This window comes from Erinaceus europaeus, chromosome 10 (assembly GCF_950295315.1).
Source record: "Erinaceus europaeus chromosome 10, mEriEur2.1, whole genome shotgun sequence".
Classification (NCBI taxonomy): Eukaryota; Metazoa; Chordata; class Mammalia; order Eulipotyphla; family Erinaceidae; genus Erinaceus; species Erinaceus europaeus.
The window spans coordinates 14189428-14213649 of record NC_080171.1 but is presented as its reverse complement, the minus strand read 5'-3'; the positions used below and the strand labels follow the sequence as shown (position 1 = coordinate 14213649).

At 42.2% G+C, this 24222-nt stretch overlaps 1 protein-coding gene and 1 long non-coding RNA gene across 2 annotated transcripts in view; one reads left to right on the top strand and one right to left on the bottom strand.

Annotated features, from left to right (window-relative positions):
* XPA (XPA, DNA damage recognition and repair factor) overlaps positions 1-21651 on the bottom strand; it is a 31923-nt gene extending 10272 nt beyond the window's left edge. The window contains exons 1-5 of the mRNA XM_007524122.3: positions 21425-21651; positions 17017-17127; positions 8875-8980; positions 6730-6895; positions 4120-4237 (exon numbers count right to left, since the gene is read on the bottom strand). Coding sequence (XP_007524184.1) covers positions 4120-4237; positions 6730-6895; positions 8875-8980; positions 17017-17127; positions 21425-21599 — 676 coding nt within the window. The 5' untranslated portion in view covers positions 21600-21651. The remainder of the gene's footprint in view (positions 1-4119; positions 4238-6729; positions 6896-8874; positions 8981-17016; positions 17128-21424) is intronic.
* LOC132540832 (uncharacterized) lies at positions 6894-8585 on the top strand. The gene is made up of 2 exons (XR_009551956.1): positions 6894-7441; positions 7817-8585. It is a non-coding gene; the product is annotated as an uncharacterized LOC132540832 (long non-coding RNA).
* Positions 21652-24222: the final 2571 nt, after the last annotated feature.

The following is a 24222-nucleotide window of genomic DNA, read 5'->3' as shown; positions in this document are numbered from 1 at the left end:
TCACCACAGAAGAGATCCAAAAGGCCGAGAAACATGAAAAAATGCTCCAAGTCTCTGATTGTCAGAGAAATGCAAATAAAGACAACAATGAGATATCACTTCACTCCTGTGAGAATGTCATACATCAGAAAAGGTAACAGCAGCAAATGCTGGAGAGGGTGTGGGGTCAAAGGAACCCTCCTACACTGCTGGTGGGAATGTCAATTGGTCCAACCTCTGTGGAGAACTCTCAGAAGGCTAGAAATGGACCTACCCTATGACCCTGCAATTCCTCTCCTGGGGATATAACCTAAGGAACTCAACACATCCATCCAAAAAGATTTGTGTACACATATGTTCTTGGCAGCACAATTTGTAATAGCCAAAACCTGGAAGCAACCCAGGTGTCCAACAACAGATGAGTGGCTGAGCAAGTTGTGGTATATATACACAATGGAATACTACTCAGCTGTAAAAAATGGTGACTTCACCGTTTTCAGCTGATCTTGGATGGACCTTGAAAAATTCATGTTGAGTGAAATAAGTCAGAAACAGAAGGATGAATATGGGATGATCTCACTCTCAGGCAGAAGTTGAAAAACAAGATCAGAAAAGAAAACACAAGTAGAACCTGAAATGGAATTGGCATATTGCACCCAAGTAAAAGACTGGGGTGGGTGGGGAGAATACAGGTCCATGAAGGATGATAAATGACATAGTGGGGGTTGTATTGTTAAATGGGAAACTGGGGAATGTTATGCATGTACAAACTATTGTATTTACTGTTGAATGTAAAACATTAATTCCCCAATAAAGAAATTTTTTTTAAAAAGGCTAGAAATGGACCTACCCTATGATCCTGCAATTCCTCTCCTGGTGATATATCCTAAGGAACCCAACACACCCATCCAAAAAGATCTGTATACACATATGTTCTTGGCAGCACAATTTGTAATAGCCAAAACCAGGAAGCAACCCAGGTGTCCAACAACAGATGAGTGGCTGAGCAAGATGTGGTCTATATACACAATGGAATACTACTCAGCTATAAAAAATGGTGATTTCACTGTTTTCAGCCAATCTTGGATGGACCATGAACAATTCATGTTAAGTCAGAAACAGAAGGATGAGTATGGGATGATCTCACTCTCAGGCAAAATTTGAAAAACAAGATCAGAAAAGAAAACACAAGTAGAACCTGAACTAGAATTGGCGTATTGTACCAAAGTAAAAGACTCTGGGGTGGGTGGGTGGGTGGGGAGAATACAGATCCAAGAAGGATGACAGAGGACCTAGTGGGGATTGTATTGTTATATGGAAAACTGGGAAATGTTATGCATGCACAAACTATTGTATTTACTGTTAAATGTAAAACATTAATTCCCCAATAAAGAAATTAAAAAAAAAAAGGAACAAGTCCAAACCCCCTCACAATTGGTATCTTTACACTCTCTGGTACAACAAGCATATATGTGGGGGAAGATTTTTCAGCAAGATGCTTTTGCATGGTATAGCTCGCTATAGGAAAACTTCCCTCAAAGTCATAAATTTGATGATAGTATAACTAGTTTAAATAAATATGAAAATCTTTACCATGGGACTATTTGCCTTTATAAACTCTAGACAGGTTTTAAAAATATCCAATAATGACTCGAGTTTTATTTAAAAAAAAAAAAAAGTTGAGAGTCTATGGGAAAATAGACATTAAATGCCACCACTGATCGTCTCTGGGTACTAATCCCTGAGAAGCCTCTCATGAAGTAGCATGGCCTTCATACATATTAAATTGATTCACTTAAAGTGAGTGTTGGGGGGCTCTGGGGAGCTTGCTCTTAACCCCCAGGACACTCATTTTCAGTGAGTCCATCTAGCATATGTATAGCCCTGCACGTACACAAGCTGTGTGTTCGCGAGATATGTGCTTCACACCGCACTCGGACCCCACTGTGAAGACCACACCCCTTTTTCAGATCTTTTCAGGACAGCAAAAGGCACTCTGTGATTCTGTAACATCCTATGTTCACCACTACCATTCTTACCAAATGTTTTATTTCACGCTTTTTAATTTTCTTATTAGTGATTTAATACTCACAAGATCATAAGACTACAGGAGCACTGTTCCACACCGTACCCACCACCACAGCTCTGTGCCCTTCCCGGCTCTCCACAACCCCCAAGGACAACCACCATAGTTTTGGCAAAGCCTCAGCACAGCCTGACTACTTTTTTTCCTTCCTTTTTAACAAGTTCATGGGTTTCAGTTCTTTATTTTTATTTTACTTTATTTTTTGCCACCAGTCACTGGGGCTCAGTGCCAGCACTATGAATCCACCATTGCTGGTGACCATTTTCCCCTTCTACTTATTTATTTTTATTAATAGGACAGAGAAATTCAGAGAGGATGGGGAAACAGAAAGGGTGAGAAAGAGACATCTGCAGATCCTCTTCACAACTCATGAAGCATTCCCCCTGCAGGTGGGGAGCGGGGCTTGAACCCAGGCCTGTGCACATATCCTTTCATGTAGCACAACGTGCGCTTAACCGAGTGCACCACCGCCTGGCCTTGTGGCCCCATGTTTCAGCTCTTCATTTATTCTCACATTCATTGAGCTTCACAGCTCAAGCAGCATTCCCCCTGCAGGTGGAGACCAGGGGCTTGAACCTGGGTCCTGAAGCATTATAACGTGGACTCAACTAAGTGTGCCACCATTTAAGTTTTACTGGTCTTTCTTGACAAACTGTGACTCTAGCATTTATATTTCTACCATGCTTGGAACATAGCTGATGCTTGGAAAACAGTAGATACACTGATTGGTAGATGGATGGATGATGGATGGAGAGGTGGACTTAGACATCTACATATATGAATGAATGTGAGAATGAATGCAGAGACATACGGTCACATGGATAGATGGACACACTGACAGAGGACTGAATGTACCAATGCAGATTTTCAATCCTCAAAGTATGACCCCAATTCTAATTCTGCCAATAAATATCTATGTAGCAAGATAGCATAATGGGTATGTAAAGAGACCCCCATGCCTTAGGCTCCAAAGTCCCAGGTTCAGTCCCCCACCCCACCATAAGCCAGAGCTGAGCAGTGCTCTGGTAAAAACCAAAACAAACAAATACAAGTCGTTCAGCCTTTCACTAGATCTTTCACTCACATGTAAAGTAAAAGTGCTAATATTAGACTGGCTGATGTCAGATGCATCCTTCTGGCTGATAAACTAAATGACTAAAAACTTTTTTTTATATTTATTTTCCCTTTTGTTGCCCTTTTTTTTAAATTGTTGTTGTAGTTATTGTTGTTATTGAGGTCATCGTTGTTAGGACAGAGAGAAATGGAGAGAGAGGGGAAGACAGAGGGAGAGAAAGACAGACACCTGCAGACCTGCTTCATCGCCTGTGAAGCAACTCCCCTGCAGGGGGGGAGCCAGGGGCTCGAACTGGGATCTTTATGCTGGTCCTTGCGCTTTGTGCCACGTGCGCTTAACCCGCTTCACTACCGCCCCACTCCCTATCTTTTTTGTAACACCACTGGCCATATTTAAAATTGAATTGAGAGGGTATGATACTCAATGAGAAGTCGGACTGAGAAAAGCAAGCGCCATACAATTCCACCCATATATGACATAAACAAAACCATTTAACTGAATAAAACAAGCAAAGATAAACAACCTAAGATCAAATTAGTGGTCACCAGGAAAGGGAGCAGGGGGAAGGGAAAAAGGACCAGCGGTATGGTGAAGGGTGAAAACCAGACCTTTAGTGAAGAACGAAATATAGCATATACAGATACTTACAGTGATGTTCTAATGTTACTGTTTGTTTATTTGTTTTTAAAGAATGAACTAGTGCCATATCTTTGGTCAGGGAAGAACCCTCAATCTTACCATTACAAAAACATGACTAAGATGAAAACATAAATGCTTTTTAGAACTGCAATAAAATGAGGTTTGAATTGAAAGCCTCAAATACCAACCTTCTTAGGGCAAACTTTTAAGCTTTTTTTCTTTAATCTATGAAAAGAAAATTCCAATCTACTACTGGCAGTGTATCTTTAAATGCGAAGGACTTAGCTACAGCTTTTTCCAAAGCAATACATAATACTGTGATATGAATATAGCCACTTACCTTTAACTTTTTTATCAAACTTTTTCTGTTTCATTTTTTCTCGGTTTTCCTGTCGAACTTCTCTTGCTTCTTCTAGCGCTTCCTGACTACCCCAAACTTCAAGAGACCTCTTCACAATCTACAACATAGAATCCATATTTAAACTTGTGAGTCAGAGTTGTAAAATAATAATTAAATCCATATGCACCAAAGAATGATCAAACTCAAGTATACTTTTATACTTATTTGAAAATTTTTAAATGCAAAATACTAGCTAGAAACATAACTGTAATAATACTTCTGTGTAAACTCTAGTAATACTTCTGTGTAAACCTGTGAAAGTCCTAGTAAATACAAGCTGAACTGCAGTATGAATACAGAAGTTGGGCTGGGGAGAAATGCAGTGATACTATACAGGACTGCATGTGAGAAGGCCCCCGTTTGATCTCCAGCATCACCAATAGCAGAACTGAGCAGTGCTCTGGTCAGAAAAAAAACAAAAAACAATTAAACATGTGTATGTGTTTATATAGAATGCCTGTAATGTTCTCACACATGAGCAGACACACATTACTGAGTGAGTCTAAGGAGTCTTAGCAGGCTGACCAAAAGATGTGATTCTCAAATAGCAGCATCAGGTCTTAAATCTCCCACTACAGTGAATCAGTTGCTGTAGAACCAAGATATTCTCACTTTCTTTCTTTCTCTCTCTCTCTCTCTCTCTCTCTCTCTCTCTCTCTCCCCCTCCCCGGAGCACTGCTCAGCTCTAGCTTATGATAGTATGGGGAGATTGGCCCTGGGACCTTGGAGTCTCAAAAATTAAGAGTCTGTTTCAGTTATCTTTATGCTATCTCCCTCACCCCTCTAGAATCAAGGGAAGTTTCCATTCACCTGTCTTCTTATATGAAGATGAACTTGTTTTAAACTTTAAAAGCCTATATTCCAGTTAAAAAATTTTGGATTCTATATTTTTAACATTTTTCTACACTGAAGTTTACACATTAAAAATTATGCTCAACAGAATCTCTCATGATAGGGGAATCAAAAACATCTTTTAATGTAGTCAAATTCATTTCTTCTTAACATAATAAAGTGATATACTGATATTTCACACAATTTAACATCCCTGAAAATACTGTATTGTGAATCTAACAGCTCAGAGTCAAAAAGTGACTCACAAGAGTTAGACTGAACGTATAGAACTTGCTCTGGCAAGTTCCTCTTTCAGGTTCACATCAGCACAGTTCAGTAAACATATATATCACCAAGTGACAAGAAAGTACAAGAAAATTTATTTCAGAGTATTTTGCATCTTAATGGTACATCAAGTATGGTGACTCACCTAACCAATAGTGTCATATATTTAATGAAATTCAATATACAACCTTTTATAGTGGGCTTAATTTTATTTGAATATATGGAACTTCATAGTATATTCCAATTTGGATTGTACTCTAAAACAATGCTTCCCAATATTTTTTGTATAATGACACCGAAATGTCCTGTTTACCACTCAGGGAAATAGAGGAAGTGGCTGGGACTCACAGTAAGTGAACCGACGCCTTAGCGCACAGCTGTGCCCTTTGCAGCAGGAGTTGAAAGTATGTGCTCTGAAATACACTAGATTCACATGGACACCTGACAGGGATCCAGATGAGCATTTCCTAAGTGAAGTCTAGATTTTAAGTAGCTGTAAAATTCCTTTCAATTTTTTAAAGACTTTCATGGGGTGGGGGAGGGCAGAACAAGCAGACAAGGAAACTGTGTATGACTCTTATCCCAAACTTCTTAGTTGCCTGACAGTACTCCTAGCATCTTCCATAAGCAAGTTACTTGTTACACACACCAAAAAGCAAAATAAGAAAACATGTTTTATTAAATGCCATTGTATATGACTGTGACTGAGGTAAAATAACAAAAAGGGACTTTTTTTTTCTTTTGCCTCCAGGATTATTGCTGGAGCTCGATGCCTGCACCACAAATCCACTGCTCCTGGAGGCTATTTTTTCCCTTTTGCCATTATTTATCATTGTTATTATTATTGTTACTGCTGCTGTTGTTGGATAGGACAGAGAGAAATGGAGAGAGAGGAGGGGAAGACAGGGTGGGGGAGAAAAAAATAGACACCTGCAGACCTGCTTCACTGCTTGTGTAGTCACCCCCTGCAGGTGGGGAGCTGGGGGCTCGATCTGGGATCCTTATGCTGGTCCTTGCACTTTGCACCATGTGCACTTAACCCGCTGCACTACTGCCTGGCTCCCAGAAAAAGGAACTTTTTAACTCATTAGAAAGCAAAACGTATGTGGCGCAAAGCGCAAGGACTGGCATAAGGATCCCGGTTTGAGCCCCCAGCTCCCCACCTGCAGGGGTGACACTTCAAAAGTGGTGAAGCAGGTCTGCAGGTGTCTGTCTTTCTCTGCTCCTCTGTCTTCCCCTCCTCTCTCCATTTCTCTCTGTCCTATCTAACAACAATGACATCAGTAACAACAACAATAATAATTACAACAATAAAACAGCAAGGGCAACAAAAGGGAATAAATAAATATTTAAAAAAAGAAAGCAAAAACTTAGTTTATTGCTAAAATTTCACCTGCCCCCAGGATTAAAATCAGTCTGTGGCTTAGCAGAGACCTGTAGTTTTAAGTAGAGTTTCATGTCACCCCACTGTGAATGATGAGGATTCTTCTTCACAATGAACTTAAGAGCCGGCTCTCTTTTTTCTAAATCACAGTCTTTCAGAAGGTATTCTTGTTTTGCTTCTGTTTTGGTTATAAGCCTGTGCTTATCATCAGCATCTCTACAAACAGATGAAATCCATTAGTATAGTTGTTTTAAATTGTTTTTTTTTTTTAATTAGGTTTTCAAGTAGCCCAATAACTTAAAAGTAGGTATGCCAAAAGAAACATATGCTTATTCCTGTAGTTCTCATTGTCAAAATAGCAGCAGAAAAACTGTAGCAGAAAAACGCTTTTAGGTCAGAGGTTCACCAGGTAGGGTGTTTGCACTACTATGAGCAACACCCAAGTTTGGGCCCCAGCAATATGGCAAGGGAGGAATCTTTGGTGCTGTGGTGTCTCACTCCCTCCATCTCTATCTGAATGAAAAAGTGGTTTGAAGTAGTGAGACTATTCACAAGGCTTAAAAAAAAAAAAAAAAAGCTTTATTTTACTCATCCTGAAAAACTACCTTACTAGCAGCAGATTTGTGTCATTTAACCTATTGAGAATGTTTCAACTGGGGCAGGAGGTGGTGCACATAGTACTAAGCACAAGGCCCCATGCAAAGATCTGGGCTCCAGCCCCCGGCTCCCCACCTGCAGGAGGGACATTTTACAAGCAGCGAAGTAAGTCTGTGGATGTCTCTCTGTCTCTCTCCTTATCTTCTCCTCCTCTCTCAATTTCTCTCTGTCCTGTACAATAAAATGGGGAAAAAACGGCCACCAGGAGCAGTGGATTCGTAGTACAGGCATCAAGCCCCAGCAATAACCCTGGAGGCAAAAAAAAATGTTTCACCCCCCCCCCCTTCACTACATTACTTACAATAGCTTAAAAAAGGGAAATAATCTAGTGGACTACTGATAATATGGATAAAGGAAACATACTATATATCTACAAGGGACTATTATCTACTAAGTCATAAAAAGGAATCAAATCTTGCTGTCTGCAATAACAACAAGTCCTGAGACCTGTTGGATGGTTCTTGAGAGCACAGTGCTAAGTGAAGTAAGGAAATAAGACAGATCAAGAAAGACAAATACCATATGCACTTATTATATGTGAAATATAAAAAAACAAAAATCAACCTTATACAAGGTTTCTGAGTCAGGCTGGTAGATGTCAGGGGCAGTAAGCTGTGACAGGGATGAAGGGATCAAAAGGTTCAGACGTCCAGGTGCAACACAAGCCGTGGAGATGCGGTGCACAGCACAGCGACCACAGTTAACAGCATGTCACATGTTCCAAAGTTACTAAAAGAATTGAGTCTTAAAAATCCTCATCACAAGAAAAAGAAATGTGCTTGTAAGTTATTAACCAGACCTATCATGGTAATGATTTTGCAATATACACAAATATCAAATCATTATGTTATATATCTGAGTCAAAAGTGTTGATTGTGCCTCAATAAAAACTTTCTTTTCTATTTCTCTAAATCCCCCCCCTTTCCCACATTTTCAAGTGGCAAATGGCTAGATTGTTTGGAATTCCACTCAAAGTGTCAAGTCCTGAGTTCAACCTCCAGCACCACATGGCTGAGTGATTCCCTGATCATCTTTCATGTTAACAAATAAATTAATTTTTTAAGTAAGCAAATATAAATAATAACTAAGACTCAGTGAGTAAGAAGATAAAATGACAGCATAGTCATAATGGGCATTGGGCAGGACATAAGGTCTCAATACTGGAGGGCACTGGCAACACTAGAGGAACACCATGGAGAGCAGAGCAGCACCGTGTGCTCCCCACCCCTGCTTCTCTCTAAAAAGAAAAGGAGTAAACATTGGCCTTGTAATATTCTTTCTCTGGCTATTCAGAATGTTCTCTGACTTCTTAAGACCCCTGTTTCTTAAGACCTAAATCAAATGTTACCTCATCAATATCCTTTTTTGATTATCAAGCCTCTCCTGACAAGTTTTCTTCCTTTATCATGCTTTATATTGGTATCCTCTTCTAACTAGAAGTAAGGTCTAAGGAAAATTTAAATCCAATGGATCTATTCCCATGAAGACACAGAAACACTAAACTTTAGCAAAGAAGAGCACTGTCTGCAATCAAGTACCTGCAGTTATCACAAGTTGCTAGATCAAAATGGCTCATGAGGTAAGAGTCCATGAATTCTTTACCACATTCTTCACATAACGTATAATCAAATTCCATAACAGGTCCTTAAAAAAAAAAAGATTAATCCTTTAAGTTTCCTGTTTTCAAGACTAAAAATACTTATCTCTATATTATTAGCTTACCACTATATATTTTATACCTGACACAAATACATTTAATTAGAAGACAAAATAAAACTTTAACATTACACTTAGCTAACAAAATATTTTTTTTAAAAAAAAAGAAATGGTGGGGAAAAAACAACCTGTCAATCACCATTTCCACATCCCACACCATGATGTCCTTATATCAGTTTCTGTATTGTTGCTATAATAAGTTTAGTGGCTAAAATGTCATTAACTTATTATCTTACAGATCCGTGGCCAGGTCTCAGGGCACCAAAGTCAAGCTGTTGTCAGGGCTGCATCCTTTGCTGGAGGTTTTTGGGGACAATCCATGACACGTTGCCTTCCCAGCCCCCAGATGCTGCCTGCATTCCTTCCTCCATCCTCAAAGCCACCAACGGCAGCTTCTCACATCACTCTGGCTTCTTCTGCATGTAAGGATCCCTCCTGAGGTTACACTGAGCCCACCTGAATAATGAAAAATTTCCCCCCTCCTGGTCTTTAACTTTCCATCATTTTGCTACGTAATGTTTTCTTTGAGCCCCCATTCCCTGCCGGCAGTGGGAAAGCTTCACAGGTGGTGAAGTAGGGCTGCGCTTGTCTCTCTGTCTCTCCCTTCCCTCTCTATTTCTGGCTGTTTCTACTCGATAAAGAACAGGGGAAAAGGTAATGTTTTCACAGCTCCAGGGTGACTAGGGATGTGGACAACTTTAGTGTGAGCTATTCAGTCTACCACCATACTATTGAGCATACAAAGGAGCTAGGGAGGTGGGTGGAGGCATCTTAGGGAAACTGGCATTCACACACAACACAGCAAAGATCAAGGCAACAGTAGAAGACAGACTAATAGAGAACTCACTCTTGCAAGCCAGGTGGTGGCACACCTAGTTAAGTGCACATAGTTTGAAACACAAAGGCCCAAGTTAGGACCCAGGTCCAAAGCTCTGCTCCCAACCTGCAGTGGGGACACTTCACAAGTGCCAAAGCAGGCCTCTTTATCTCTCCCTATCTCCCTCCTCTCTCAGTCTCTCTGTCCTATCCAATAAAATGGAAAAAAAAATGGCCAGAAGGGCCAGTGGATTAGGCACCGAACCTGAATGATAACGCCGGAGGCAAAACAACAACAAAAAAAAACCACTCACACATTCTTTCTCCTCCATTCTACCCTACTAAGAAAGCAAACAGCAGAAGAGTCAAGCAGTAGTGCAGCAGGTTAAGCGCACGTGGTACAAAGTGCAAGGACTGGCTAAGGATCCTGGTTCAAGCCCCCGGCTCCCCACCTGCAAGGTGGTTGCTTCACAGGTGGTGAAGTAGGTCTGCAGGTGTCTATTTTTATCTCCCCGTCTTTCCCTCCTCTCTCCATTTCTCTCTGTCCTATCCAACAACAACAACATCAATAATAACTACAACAATAAAACAACAAGGGCAACAAAAGGGAATAAATACAAAAAATTTAAAAAAAAGAAAGCAAACAGCTTTCTCTTCCTTTTATTTAGCCGTGCATTCTCAACATCCTGCACAGAAACTACTTTAGGAAGAATAAAACCAGATTTTTTTTTAAGGCCTTCAAATGTCTAGCTAAGGATTTTTATCCTACAGAATTGGCTGTTGGGAGCTGGGAGGTGGTGGGTCTGGCTGATACACACATCACGATGTACAAGGACCCCCGTTCAAAACCCCAGTCCTCATGTGCCGGGGGGAAGCTTCATGAGAAATGGTGCAGTGTTGTAGGTGTCTTTCTTTCTCCCTATCTTCCTTCACTCTTGATTTCTCTGTCCTATCAAATAGTAAATAAATGTGATAAAAAGTAATACAGTAAAATAAAACAATATGGCCTTTAAAAAGAGAGAATCAGTTCTCTCAGCAAGTCAGAACACCTCACTAGCAAGTCCAGATTGATTTCTACTGTCAAGTCCCAACTCTGAGAACTGCCCACAATTCCCAGTGGGAAGAAGAGGAGTTACTATTTGGTTATAATTCCATTCCAATCACTGCCTTCCTTTATCTACTTCCAACACAAAAAAGCTAGTCAATATGCAATCACCTCTTAATACCACTACTGTAAACTCTTTTAAAAAACTTGAGAGTCGGGTGGTAGCACAGCGGGTTAAGGGCACGTGGCGCAAAGTGCAAAGACCAGCGTCTTTTAGAAAATAATAAGTGCGGCAGGGGGTCCGCAGGTGTTTATCTTTTTTTCCTCTTCTCTCGATTTCTCTCTGTCCTATACAACAACGATAAACAACAAGAGCAACAAAAGAGAAAAAATAGCCCCCAGGAACAATGGATTCGTAGTGCAGGCACCAAGCCCCCCCACGATAGCCCTGGAGGCAAATATATATATATTTACATATATATTAGTGAGGCATAGCTATATAGGATTTAAAGTAAATACTATGTAGCCATGAAAAGACAAGTTCTCAATATTTAAGAAATGGGAAGGGGGTGAACAGTGACACCCAGCTGAGCACATGTTATCAAGAGCAAGAGCCCAGGTTTAAGCTCCCGGCCCCCACTGGGAGAAACTTCCTAAGTGGTAAAGCAGTACTACAGGTGTCTCTTTCCTTCTCCCCACTCTCTCTCCATCACCCTCTCAATTTTTCTCTGTCTTATCAAATAAAAGGGAAAAATGGCTACCAGGAGCACTGAATTTATCATGCATATGATAACTCTGGTGGCAGTAAGTTTTAACTGCTTAAAATACTGATTTATGCAGGGAAGCAATTACAGAAGCCAGACCTTCCACCTTCTTCTTCCCATAATGACCTTGGGTCCACACTCCCAGAGGGATAAAGAATAGGAAAGCTATCAGGGGAGGGGATGGGATTTGGAGTTCTGGGGGTGGGAATTGCGTGAAATTGTACCCCTCTTATCCTATGGTTTTGTCAGTGTTTCCTTTTTGTAAATAAAAGGAAAAAAAGTAGTCACAATATTCATAAAAGTATGGGGACTTGAAAGTTCTCTGAATTCAATGCCTTTCCTCCTAATATCGGGTTTCCTCTGCAAAATCCTGGGCAGGCTGTCTCTTTCAGTGCTCTGCTACTTAATGGAAACATTTCATTTAGTTAGTAAGTTTTTTCTGGGGGCTAGGTGGTGGCAGACATAGTTGAGCACACATACTAGTCTGGGTTCAAATCCCTAGCTCCCACCTCTGGCAGGGGGCAGGGGGTGTGGAACACGTCACAAGCAGTAAATAGTGCTGCAGGTGTCTCTACCCAAAATAAATATATAAATATGTAAAAACTAAATAATAAAATAAAATGAATTTTTAAAAGAATTTTTTCCATTTCACAAAGTCACCATATATGTGCCAGTACTCTAAGGGCAAAATGCTAAAATATGCACAAGGTATGGCACCTCCATTAAACTAGGCAAGTTTAGTTCCCTCACTGTAATTGTTGCTCACAGTCGTTCCAAGTTTAGCCCTCCAAAAGTTGAAGTATTACCTCTCTTCCAAAGGAGAATAAGGTGTGCATTTGTGGCAACTGAAAATGTTCTCAAAGTCTAGCCAGTTTTCTCAGCTGCCCATTTCAAAGCCACCCCTTCTCTACAGTGTGTATCAAGATCCCTCTTCATAGCACGCAAACTGAAAAGCAGCACTTTAATCCTCAAGTCTCAGCATATAGTCATGTTGACGCACAGAACAGGATAGGAGCACACACAGCACTTCTTGACTTGGAATACATTCTTCAGCTGTTCTATTACACTACTGGCTACTACATTATGGTCAAATAAGACTAGCTGCTTTGAGGAGCACAAAGACATGTTCACACTAAGCAGATCTATAAGAAATGTACTAAAACTCTAATAGCTAATAATAAATTCTTTCTATGCCAAACTACCTTATCCTAAACTTTAAAATTTGTACTTTAACTTCTTAAAAGTTTTCCCCTTTTGTTGCCCTTGTTGTTTATTGTTGTTATTATCATTGTTGTTACTGCTGTCATTGTTGTTGGATAGGACAGAGAGAAATGGAGAGAGGAGGGGAAGACAGAGAGGGGGAGAGAAAGACAGACACCTGCAGACCTGCTTCACTGCCTGTGAAGCGACTCTCCTGCAGGTGGGGAGCCGGGGGCTCGAACCAGGATCCTTACACTGGTCCTTGTGCTTTGTGCCATGTACTCCCTTAAACTTTATATTTTAAGAGTCTCATGCTCTAATGACTGAGCTAGCTAGGCTGGCTTAAACTTTATAGAATGCTTTTTCCAAATAAAACTATGTCTCAATTTTAACTCTTGGGCTTTGGCCCCACATTTCAGCCTCCTAGGATAATTTTGAGTATTTGGGTCTTTCAGCCTCCTAGGATAATTTTGAGTATTTGGGTCTATCAGTCAAAACAGTAGCTGTCTCTTCACATTCTAAAGCAACAAAGAATATGTGAGGTGGTCTAGTGGATAAGGTCCTGAGGCACAAGGTCCTGAATTCCATCCACAAAAGGCATGTGCCAAACTAATTCTCTGGTTCTCTCTCTCTGTATCTCTTTCTAATTAATAGACAAATAAACTTTTATTAAAATGTTTTAAAAGAGAGAGAGAGACTTCCTGAGGCAGGCCTATAGAGTAGCAGCAGCTATATCTCCTCTTCCTGGCCAACTAAGAATAACAAAGAAGATCACCTGAGAACACAAGACTTGGAATACTTTGGGAACCCACCAAGTCATGGGAGAGTGCAAACACATGTGGCTTGTGTTTAGAGTGGGGCTTAAGGAGAGATTCCTGGGGCTGAAAGCCTGTATGTACTCAAAAGCAACTGGTAACAGTCTGGCAGTTTGTCACTTGAGGCACCACCTCCCGTCTGAGTTTTACCAACTAATAAACTGCTGATGGAAGGAGAGGACCCCCTAAGGTTCACCAGATGCAAATGTGAGTCTCCACTGCTACTGTCCCGGGAGGCTGGAACAGCAGCAGGAGGCCCTGTGCTGACATCGGGAGCAGAGACCGGATCGGGCAACTCAGAAGACATACACTCCCAGTTGTCTGGAAGTAGGGCTGTATATATTCTCCCCAAGAATTCGGAGGCATGTTGAATAACTGCCTTAGAACCCACAGAGTACAATCAGTATTTGTTTAGAAACTCACGGGGCCAAGTAGTGCAGTGCAGCCCAGCTTAGCTCTTGCTGCTGTCAGAGAAACCAAATTGAATCTGGGGGGTTGGACCCTTGGGGCATGGGAGTCTCTTTGCATAACCACTGTGCTATCTCTCCCCCACCCTATTTTATCTCTAGGTTAGGAGTGAGTAAATAAGCTAAAAAGTCTACTTGTATTTAAAAAGCCCACAGGCTCCCATAGCCTACAGGGAAGATAAATAGCAAAAGAGGGTTTAACCACCACCATATTTCACCTTGAGACAACATTGAAACAACTATTAATTTCCACAACTGTGAACTCTTTAAGTGCCTTACTTAGACACAAGTCAATCCAGGCAAGTGTGATTAATGGATTGAATAGTACTGAGAGAGGGACCTCATAACACAACATGTACAATAGTTAAACCAAGAAGAAACACTGGAGAAGTGAACCAGGACAAAAGCCCAGGTAACCTCCCCCAAAGGGGGGTGGACAAGAATGAGGACAAGATCCAAATACTAACTGAGGCATTAGTCACAGGAGTGAGGAGTTTGAAATAATATCATCAGAAAAAGGGAAACAGCAAATGAGATTCTGAAACAAAACACTATCTGGAAGTAGAGGGCTGAAAGCTGAAATAGCTGAGCTAAGAGCACAACTAGCTGAACAAGCTAATACAGTATAGGAACAGAATAACAAAATAGCTGAACTACAGAAGACAACAGAGAGGAGATAGAATATAATAAGTGAGGCAGGGAACAGAACTAGCAATATTGAGGATGAATTAGAGAAAACTAAGAAGATATCTCAAAAAGATATTAAGAGATACTGAAAACAACAACAAAGACATATGGGATAACTTCAAAAGAAGTAATATATGCATTATTGGCTTGCCAGAAGAAGAAAGAGGGAGGGAAAGAAAGCATTCTTCAGGACATAACAGCTAAGAACTTCCTTACTCTAAACAAGATAAAAGACATAAAGGTTCAAGAAGCCCAGAGGGTCCCAACAGAATTAACCCAGACTTAAAGACACCAAGACACATGATATTTAGAATGAAAAGGAATAAGGATAAAGAGAGGATCTTGGTGGCCCGGGAGGTGGCGCACTGGCTAAGGAACTAGACTCTCAAGCATGAGGTCCAGAGTTCAATCCCCAGCAGTACATGTACCAGAGTGATGTCTGGTTCTTTCTCTCTCTCCTCCTATCTTTCTCAATAATAAATAAATAAAATATTTTTTTAAAAAAAGAGAGAGAGAGGATCTTGAACACTGCAAGAGAACAAGAGTCACCTACAGAGGAAAACCCATAAGATTAGTAGTAAATTTCTCCACACAAACATTAAAGGCCAGAAGAGAACAGCAAGCTATATATCGAGCTCTCAATGAGTAAGGCTTTCAACCAAGACTGCTGTCTCCTGCTAGACTGTGATTCAAACTAGATGGAGGCATAAAAACCTTCTCAGACAAGCAACAGTTGAAGGAACCAACTATCACCAAGCCTGCCCTGCAAGATGTTCTGAAAGGTCTCTTATAAACAATCACATCATCATAGATATTCCATATATCAGAACACTCTAAAATTTTAGAATAACAGCATTAAAATATCTTCATTCTATAATATCAATAAATGTCAATGGCCTTAATTCACCTATAAAAAGGCACAGAGTAGGAAGATGTGATCGATCAGAAAACACAATGCAACCATATGTTGCCTGCAGGAATCCCACCTAACTCAACAAGACAAACACAGACTCAAAGTGAAAGGATGGAAAACTACCATATAAGCCAATGGACCACAAAAAATAACAGCTACTCTCAATCTGACACAATAGACATTAAAATAAATAAAATTTGAAAGGATAGGGATGGACACTACTTAATGCTCCAAGGATCAGTCAATCAAGAGGTCTTAATGATTATTAACATCTATGCACCCAAGGATAGGCCATCTTAATACATCAAACATCTACTGAAAGGGCTATAGCAATAAATTAACAGCAACAGAGTAATAGTAGGGGATTTCAACACCCCTTGGATGTTAAGACCAGAAACTATCAAATACTTAGAGGAAAATATTGGCAGAACTCTTTTCCATCTGAATTTTAAAGGCATCTTCAGTAAAACAAATCCAATTGCCTAAAAAATGAAAAAAAAATAGTTGAACAATAAACATAAAGCAAAACTTGGACTGGAGTTGATGTACTGCACCAAAGTAAAAGACTGAGGTGAGGGGGAAGGTTCATGTCCTTCAACATGATGGCAGGGAGGACCTAGTGGGGGTTGTACTGTTAAGTGGACATGTTATGCATGTACAAACTGTTGACTGGAAACCATGAATCCCCCAATAAAGAAATTTTGAAAAATGTGAAAAAAAGAAAACATCAGCTCTAAGTACAAATACCACAAGTTAGACAGCTGCCAAATTTCTTTAACTCTGAACTTGCTAGCCAAAGTCCCAAATTTTCTCCCTCCTATAAAGTAAAACAGGTAACTGACCAAAGTAAGTGTGGTGCTAATCAACATCAGTTTGCAAAGATTTAGTGCATGTTACTCAAAATGACCAATCTAGGAGACCTGTTTTCTTTTTTTTTTTTTTTTTAATATTTATTTTATTTTATTTATTCCCTTTTGTTGCCCTTGCTGTTTTTTTTATTGTTGGAGTTATTATTGTTGTTGCCGTTATTGGATAGGACAGAGAGAAATGGAGAGAGGAGGGGAAGACAGAGAGGAGGAGAGAAAGATAGACACCTGCAGACCTGCCTCACCTCCTGTGAAGCGACTCCCCTGCAGGTGGGGAGCCGGGGCTCGAACCGGGATCCTTATGCCGGTCCTTGTGCTTTGCGCCACCTGCGCTTAACCTGCTGCTCTACAGCCCGACTCCCGGAGACCTGTTTTCTAAAACACACTTTACCTGGCTGATGAACAACTTTTTCAATTTTATGTTCCTCTTCCTTCTCCTCCTCCAGGATGAAGCCTCCTCCTGTGTCAATAATCTTCGGAGCTGCTTTCACATTGGCCATACCTACAGGAAAGCAGAAAAAGTAAATGACTGAACTAAGTAACTCCATGTTTTCTTACATATACAAAGTCACTTTCTTTAAATTTATGTTAAATTTAAAGGAAAAGATGCCCACAACTACCATTTGCATTCATCACCAAATGAAGATCTCAACCAGTACAATATGACAGAGAAAGGAGGTCACGGGCCGGGTGGTGGTGCACCTGGCTGAGCGCATGTGTTACAGTACGCAAGGACCTTGGTTCCAGACCCCGGCCCCCACCTACAGGGGGAAAGCTTTGCAGGTGGTGAAGCAGTACTGCAGGTGTTTCTATGTCTCCCTCACTATCTCCCCATACCCTCTTGATTTCTGGCTGTCTCTAAACAATAAATAATTAAAAAAAAAAAAAAAGAAAGAAGCTCACACAGCCAACAAGCTGATTTCTGCATTTATATGTAATTATAATGAACCCCAGAGCAGCCAAGTAATCTTGAATGAAACTGGAGGGTTTATACTACCAGATTTAAAAGTTACTATAAAGCTTTAGTAATTAAGAGACAATGCAGGGGGTCGGTAGCACAGCGGGTTAAGTGCACGTGGTGTAAAGCACAAGGACCAGTGTAAGGATCCTGGTTCGAGCCCCCGGTTCCCCACCTGCAGGGGAGTCGCTTCATAGGCAGTGAAGCAGGTCTGCAGGTGTCTTTCTCTCCCTGTCTTCCCCTCCTCTCTCCATTTCTCTCTACCCTATCCAACAACAACATCAGTAACAACCACAATAATAACTACAACAATGAAACAACAAGGGCAACAAAAGGGAAAAAATAAATATTAATTTAAATTTTTTTTTAATTTAAAAAGTGAGGATAGCCAAGTGTTTAGCAGGCACATGAACAAAGTTCTCACTAATCACTGAGATAACACAATTTAAAACAACACTAAAAGCTGAAATGAAAGACTTATAATACCTAGTGGTAAGGCTGTGGGACAGAAATTGCCATATGTTGCTGATAAGATTGCAAATTGATGCCATCACCATGTAGCAATCTTCCCTCAACTTGTAATGGAGTTACATTGCAATGAGCCTATCATTAGTTGCAACGGTACTAAGTTGCAAATTATTTTAATGTGCCTAATCCAGTGAGGATCACAGCTTAGCCTACCTTACCTTATATTTGCTCAGAACAATTACACTAGGCTGAAGCTAGGCAAAATCATCTAACACAACGTCTATTTTTGGGGGGGAGTTGAATGTCTCATTAATTCATTGAATGAAATGATAATTTAAATTAAAAAAAAAACAGCTTGTTAAGTATCTACTGCTGATGCTTGCTGCCTCCACCCCACATCACAAGAGAGTACTGAACAATACAAATTATCACTATCTCAAGCAAAGTTCAAAACTCTGAACCAGACTGTTCAGAGTTGCGTGCACATGTTACCATGCTCAAGGACCCGGGTTCAAGCCCCTGATTTCCACCTGCAGGGAAGAAGCTTCATGAGTAGTGAAAAAGGGCTGCAAGTGTCTCCCTCTACCTATCTCCCCTTCCTCTCTCAATTACTCACTGTCCTAGCAAGGAAAAGAAATGGCCACTGGGAGTAGTAGTTTGTTGTGATCACTGAACCCAAGCAGTAATACTAGTGGCAAAAAAAAAAAGAAAGAAAGAAAGAAATCTACGTTTTCTACCTGTACTATCACTTTTGCACCACTGCAAAGTGAAATAAAGGAAGAAAAAGAAAGGAGAAAGGGCTGGAGACAGGATAATGGTTATGCAAAGAATGTTCACCCCTAAAGCTCTGAGGTCACAGGGTTCAGAAATGCTTCACAAGTGCTAAAGCAGGTCTTCAGGTGTCTCTCTCTCTCTAACTCCCCCTCAGTTCCCAGTTTCTTTCTGAAATAAAAGTACTGCAGAGATATAACTCTAGAAGCACATCAGTTTGTAAAAACAAAAAAAAAGTGACATCATTTCTTGTGTCTCTAAGAAATCTTACAGAATATTCATCTTAATTTGCTTTCTTTTTTTAATACTTATTTATTCCCTTTTGTTGTCCTTATTGTTTTATTATGGTAGTTATTATAGTTGTTGTTATTGATGTCATTGTTGTTGGATAGGTCAGAGAGAAATGGAGAGAGGAAAGGAAGACAGAGAGGGGGAGAGAAAGATACCTGCAGATCTGCTTCACCGCTTGTGAAGGGACTTCCCTGCAGGTGGGGAGTCGAGGGCTCGAACCAGGATCCTTACACCGGTCCTTGTGCTTTGTGCCACCTGCGCTTAACCTACTGCGCTACCGCCCAACTCCCCTTAATTTGCATTCTATTAGCAGCTTACTTTACTATCAACTTGATGGCAGTTTTTGTTGTATTTTGTAACCTTACTGCGCAGTCATTAGTACAAATCTAGAATTTTTTATGGATTCATGAATTCAAGTTCACCAATGCAAATGAACAACCTTTGCCTAGAACAACTCCAAAACATCTCAAGGTGAAAAGGGAATGAAATAAAACCACCTGGCCCACCCAGCTTCATATTTTAGCTTGGGGACACAGCCACCCTGCATAATGGAAAGTGAGCACCTGTCACTGCAATTTACTGACTTGGTGTCAGTAAGACTATCGTGACAAGCAGCCAGTAAGACTCATCCCTCCTCACTTCTGGCAAATGAAAGGGGTAACAGATAAAAGCCCTATACTGTGCTCAATTAGTCACACAACATGGGATATAGGTTTAGAACACAGGCATTTCATAACTGCAAGGCAGCCAATCTGTATGTTGGGTACCCTAGGTAAGATTATTGCATGACCCAACTTGATAATTACATGATTACACAAACATGATAAACAAACAGCAGTCGGGGGCTGCCATAGGAAAGGAGGAGGATAAAATCCAGACAAGGTTAGCACAAGAATGGCCTTTCTTCATAAGCATGAGAGAGATGCCTAGTTTAGCAGAGGCATCTGGTGGGGAAGAAATTCCTTCTGAAACTAGTTGTCAGATGACCTGAGTTCTCGCCTTGATTGGCTCTGATGGCATGAACCTGAGTGAATCCTTTTCCCCTCCTGGTCCTCACACCTCAGGAAAGCACGAGTACCAAGCCCTACTACCCTAATTGTTTTTCAGGTTAGCTGTCAGAACCTAACTGGGATGAAAAACGTGGAACGCCAGAGTGCTACTGGCTAGCACCATGAAGGCTGGGTTAATGTCTGCTGCTCAGTTCACTGCTCCACCGCCTACGGCCAGAGGAACAGAGGAGCGGTGCAGGGCTGTCACCCAGATGCGCTGTGGGTTGCAGGCTGGAAAGCTGTATGCCAGGGCTGCGCAGCACTCGCAGGGGCATGGCAGGACGGGACTGGGAGCTATCATGGAACAGCTAACACAGAGCTGTCACGGAGTGACACAGCTGACACGGAACTGTCACAGCTGACACGGAACTAACACAGAGCTGACATGGAGTGACACAGAGCTGACACGGAACTAACACAGCTAACAGCTGTCACGAAGCTGACAAGGAGCTGTCAAAGAGCTGTCACGGAGCTGTCACAGAGCTGTCACGTAGCTGTCATGGAGCTGTCACAGAGCTGACACGGAGCTGTCATGGAGCTGTTACAGCTGACAAGGAGCTGTCACGGAGCTGTCACAGAGCAGACGAGCTGTCACAGAGATGACATGGAACTAACACAGCTAACAGAGTGACACAGAGCTGACATGGAACTAACACAGCTAACAGCTGTCACGGAGCTGACACGGACCTGACACAGAGCTGACACAGAGCTGACATAGAGCTGACACGGGGCTGACACAGCTGACACGGAGCTGACACGGGGATGTCACGGAGCTGACAGAGCTGACATGGGGCTGACACAGGTGACACAGGGCTGACATGGAGCTGACACGGGGATGTCACAGCTGACACGGGGATGTCACAGAGCTGTCATGGGGCTGACACGGAGCTGTCACAGAGCTGACATGGGGATGTCACAGAGCTGACACAGAGGTGACACAGGGCTGACACGGGGATGTCACAGAGTTGACACGGAGCTGTCACAGAGCTGACACGGGGATGTCACAGAGTTGACACGGAGATGTCACAGAGCTGACACGGGGCTGACGCACGGACGGGGCGCGCGGCCCCTGCACCCGAGCTGCAGCGAGGAAGGCCAGGTGCTGAGAGCCAGGGCGCCTTGGCTCCATTTGGAGTCGCCTGGCGGTTTGGGACACACCGACTCCGCCCGGCCGGCTGAGCGGAGGGTGGGCCAGACAGCAGCGGAGTGCACGCCTGGGAGGGGAGGGAGGGAGGGACGGACAGACACCGCCGGGCACTAACCTCCAGTAGCCGCCGCAGTCGTCGTCGCCGGGTAGGGCCGAGCTGCCAGTCGAGCCTGGCGCAGCATCAGCGCCCGTTGCCGTTTCCGCTCGATGTTCGCCCGCACCGAGGCAGGCAGTTCAACCCGGGCTTCCGAAGCCGCCGGCTGCGGCAAAGCTTCCCCGGCTTCCGCCATGTCCGCCCGGCGCACGCGCACTGGCGCGCCGAAGCCTGCCCATCAGCCCGCGGCTCCCTGGGCACCGCCTCCGCGTCAGCTAGGGCGCCTGCGCAGTTGAGGAACCCTGAAGGGGCGGGGCGGGGCGGTGGGCGGAGTCTGCAAGGCTCGGGGCGGGGAATGCGAGTGGGTCTGTAACCTGGGAGAAGCGGGATCCTGAAGAGAAAGCTTTTCAGGACCTGGGCCCCTTAAAAACAATACTTTCCTATTGCACCAAAGCAAAGGACTCTGGGGAGGGAGGGGAAGAAAGGGAGGGGGGAGGAGAAAATGGGGGGGCTGTTACATAATGAAATTGTATGCATGTGTCAATGTAAAGCATTAACTCCCTCAATTAAAAACAACAACAACAAAAAACATTACTTTCCTTCACTTCCTTGCTTCACTAAGCATACTCACCTCCAGTTCCATTCATTTTGTCCCACAAGATACAGTATCTCTTTTAATTGCTAAGTATATACTCCATTGCATGTATGTCCCATAACTTCTTTACCCAGTAACCTGTAAATAGGTATTTAGGTTGCTTCCATATCTGAACTATACCCCTATTATCTTAACTCACTAATTTAAAAAAATAATAATAATAAAAGAAAGATACTTGGTCCTGGTGGTTCAGAATATGGGCATTGGATTCAGACCTAAATTAGGCACACCGTCTTGATTACTGTTGATTTGAAATCGGGAAAGATGAGTCCCTCAGTCGTTCACGTCTGAAATTTTTTTCAAAGATGTATTCATATATTAAATAGACAACCAAAGTACTACTCTGGTATATGTGAAGTCAGGGATTGAAATACAGCCTTGTACTTACCAGCTGGGTACTCTGGTGTGCTACCTCCCAGTCACTTTTTTTCAAAATTGTTCTATCTGTCCTTTGTATTCCATATGAATTTTAGGATAAGCTTGTCCATGAGGATCTTTAAACCTGAGGGTCTAAAGTCAAATAAAACATATACTTTACTTATTTATTGAATGGGGAAAAATGAAGAGTGAAAGAGAATAAGGGAGTGAAAATGAGAAAGGGAAAGGGCCTGGTCTGCGGCACCACTTCACTCCCCCTGCAAGTGGTAGCTGGGGGCTTTTTAAAAACATTTTTATCTATGTGTCATTGAATAGAGAAATTAAGAGAGGAGGAGGAGATAGAGGGAAAGAGAGTGGACAGGAGGTAGCACACCGAGTTAAGTGCACATAGTACTAAGCTCAAGGACCCACACAACGATCCTGGTTCAAACCCCACAAGTTGCTTCACAACTGGTGAAGCAGGTCTGCAGGTGTCTGTCTCTCTCCCTCTCTAATCCCCACTCCCCTCTCAATTTCTCTTTGTCCTACCCAATAAAATAGAAAAAAAAAATGGCCACAGGAGCAGTGGATTTGTAGGGCAGGCACCAAGCCCCAGCGATAACCCTGGAGGAAGGGGGTGGGGGGGTGGAGAAAAAGAGACAGGCCACCTGCAGCCCTGCTTCAGCACTTGTGAAGCTTTCCCCCTATGTCCTTACACACTGTAATGTGTGTGCTTAACCAGGTGCACCACCACCTGGATGCAGGACTGGAAGCTCGAACTCTGGAGCAAATGAGGAGTTTTAAAAACAGTGATACAGGGGGTGAGAGCACATCGAGCTAAGTGCATATAGTACAAAATGCAAAGACCTGCTCAAGGATCCCAGTTCAAGCCCCCGGCTCTCCACCTTACTTCCCAAGTGGTGAAGCAGGTCTGCAGGTATCTGTCTTTCTCTCTCCCTATCTTCCCCTCCTCTCTCAATTTCTCTGTCTTATTCAGTAAAATGGAAAAAAGATGGCCGCCAGGAGTAGTGGATTTGTAGTGCCAGCACCAAGGCCCAGAAATAACCCTGGAGAAAACAAAAGGGAAAAAAAATGTGATGCAGGGGTTCTGCCACTAAAGATTCTGATGTCACTGATTAGATTTGGATCTAGTCATAAGGATTTTTTTTCTCTGACATCAGTGTTATCATTGGAGTTCACTCTGGCACTACAAATCCACCATTTTTCCCTTGTTATTTATTTATTTATTTTTTATTTGGAAGGACAGAGATTGAGAGAGGAGGGGGAGATAGAGAGGGATGGGGAAAAAGAAAGATAAATGTCTGCAAACCTGTTTCACTGTTCGTGAAGCTTCCCCACACAGGTGGAGAAGTAGGTGCTCAAATGTGTGTCCTTGTGCATGATAACTGTCTAGTTAATTAACTACACTACTACCTGGCCCCTCAAGAATTTTTTTATATCAGAGCACAGCTCAGATCTGATTTATGGTAGTGACAAGGGATCATGGGAGCCTCACACAAGAGAGCCTTTAGCATTACAATTATGCTATCTTCCTGGCTTTGGGTATAAGATTTTCACAAAGCAATGCCCACCATCAAATAATAAATAATTCTAATTTCTAATAGAAAGCAGACTTTGAAAGCCAGTACCCTAGAAGGCCCCCTGAGACACTGCAAAGTGGTACAGTATTTCTGAGGGCAAGATCAGAGTCCTCCTCCAAGGTAATATTTTGAGAGTAAGTAGCCCCTAGAGTCTGTTCCCCAGCAAAGCACTGGATGCTTATTGAAAGATGCAAGCCAAAGTTCAG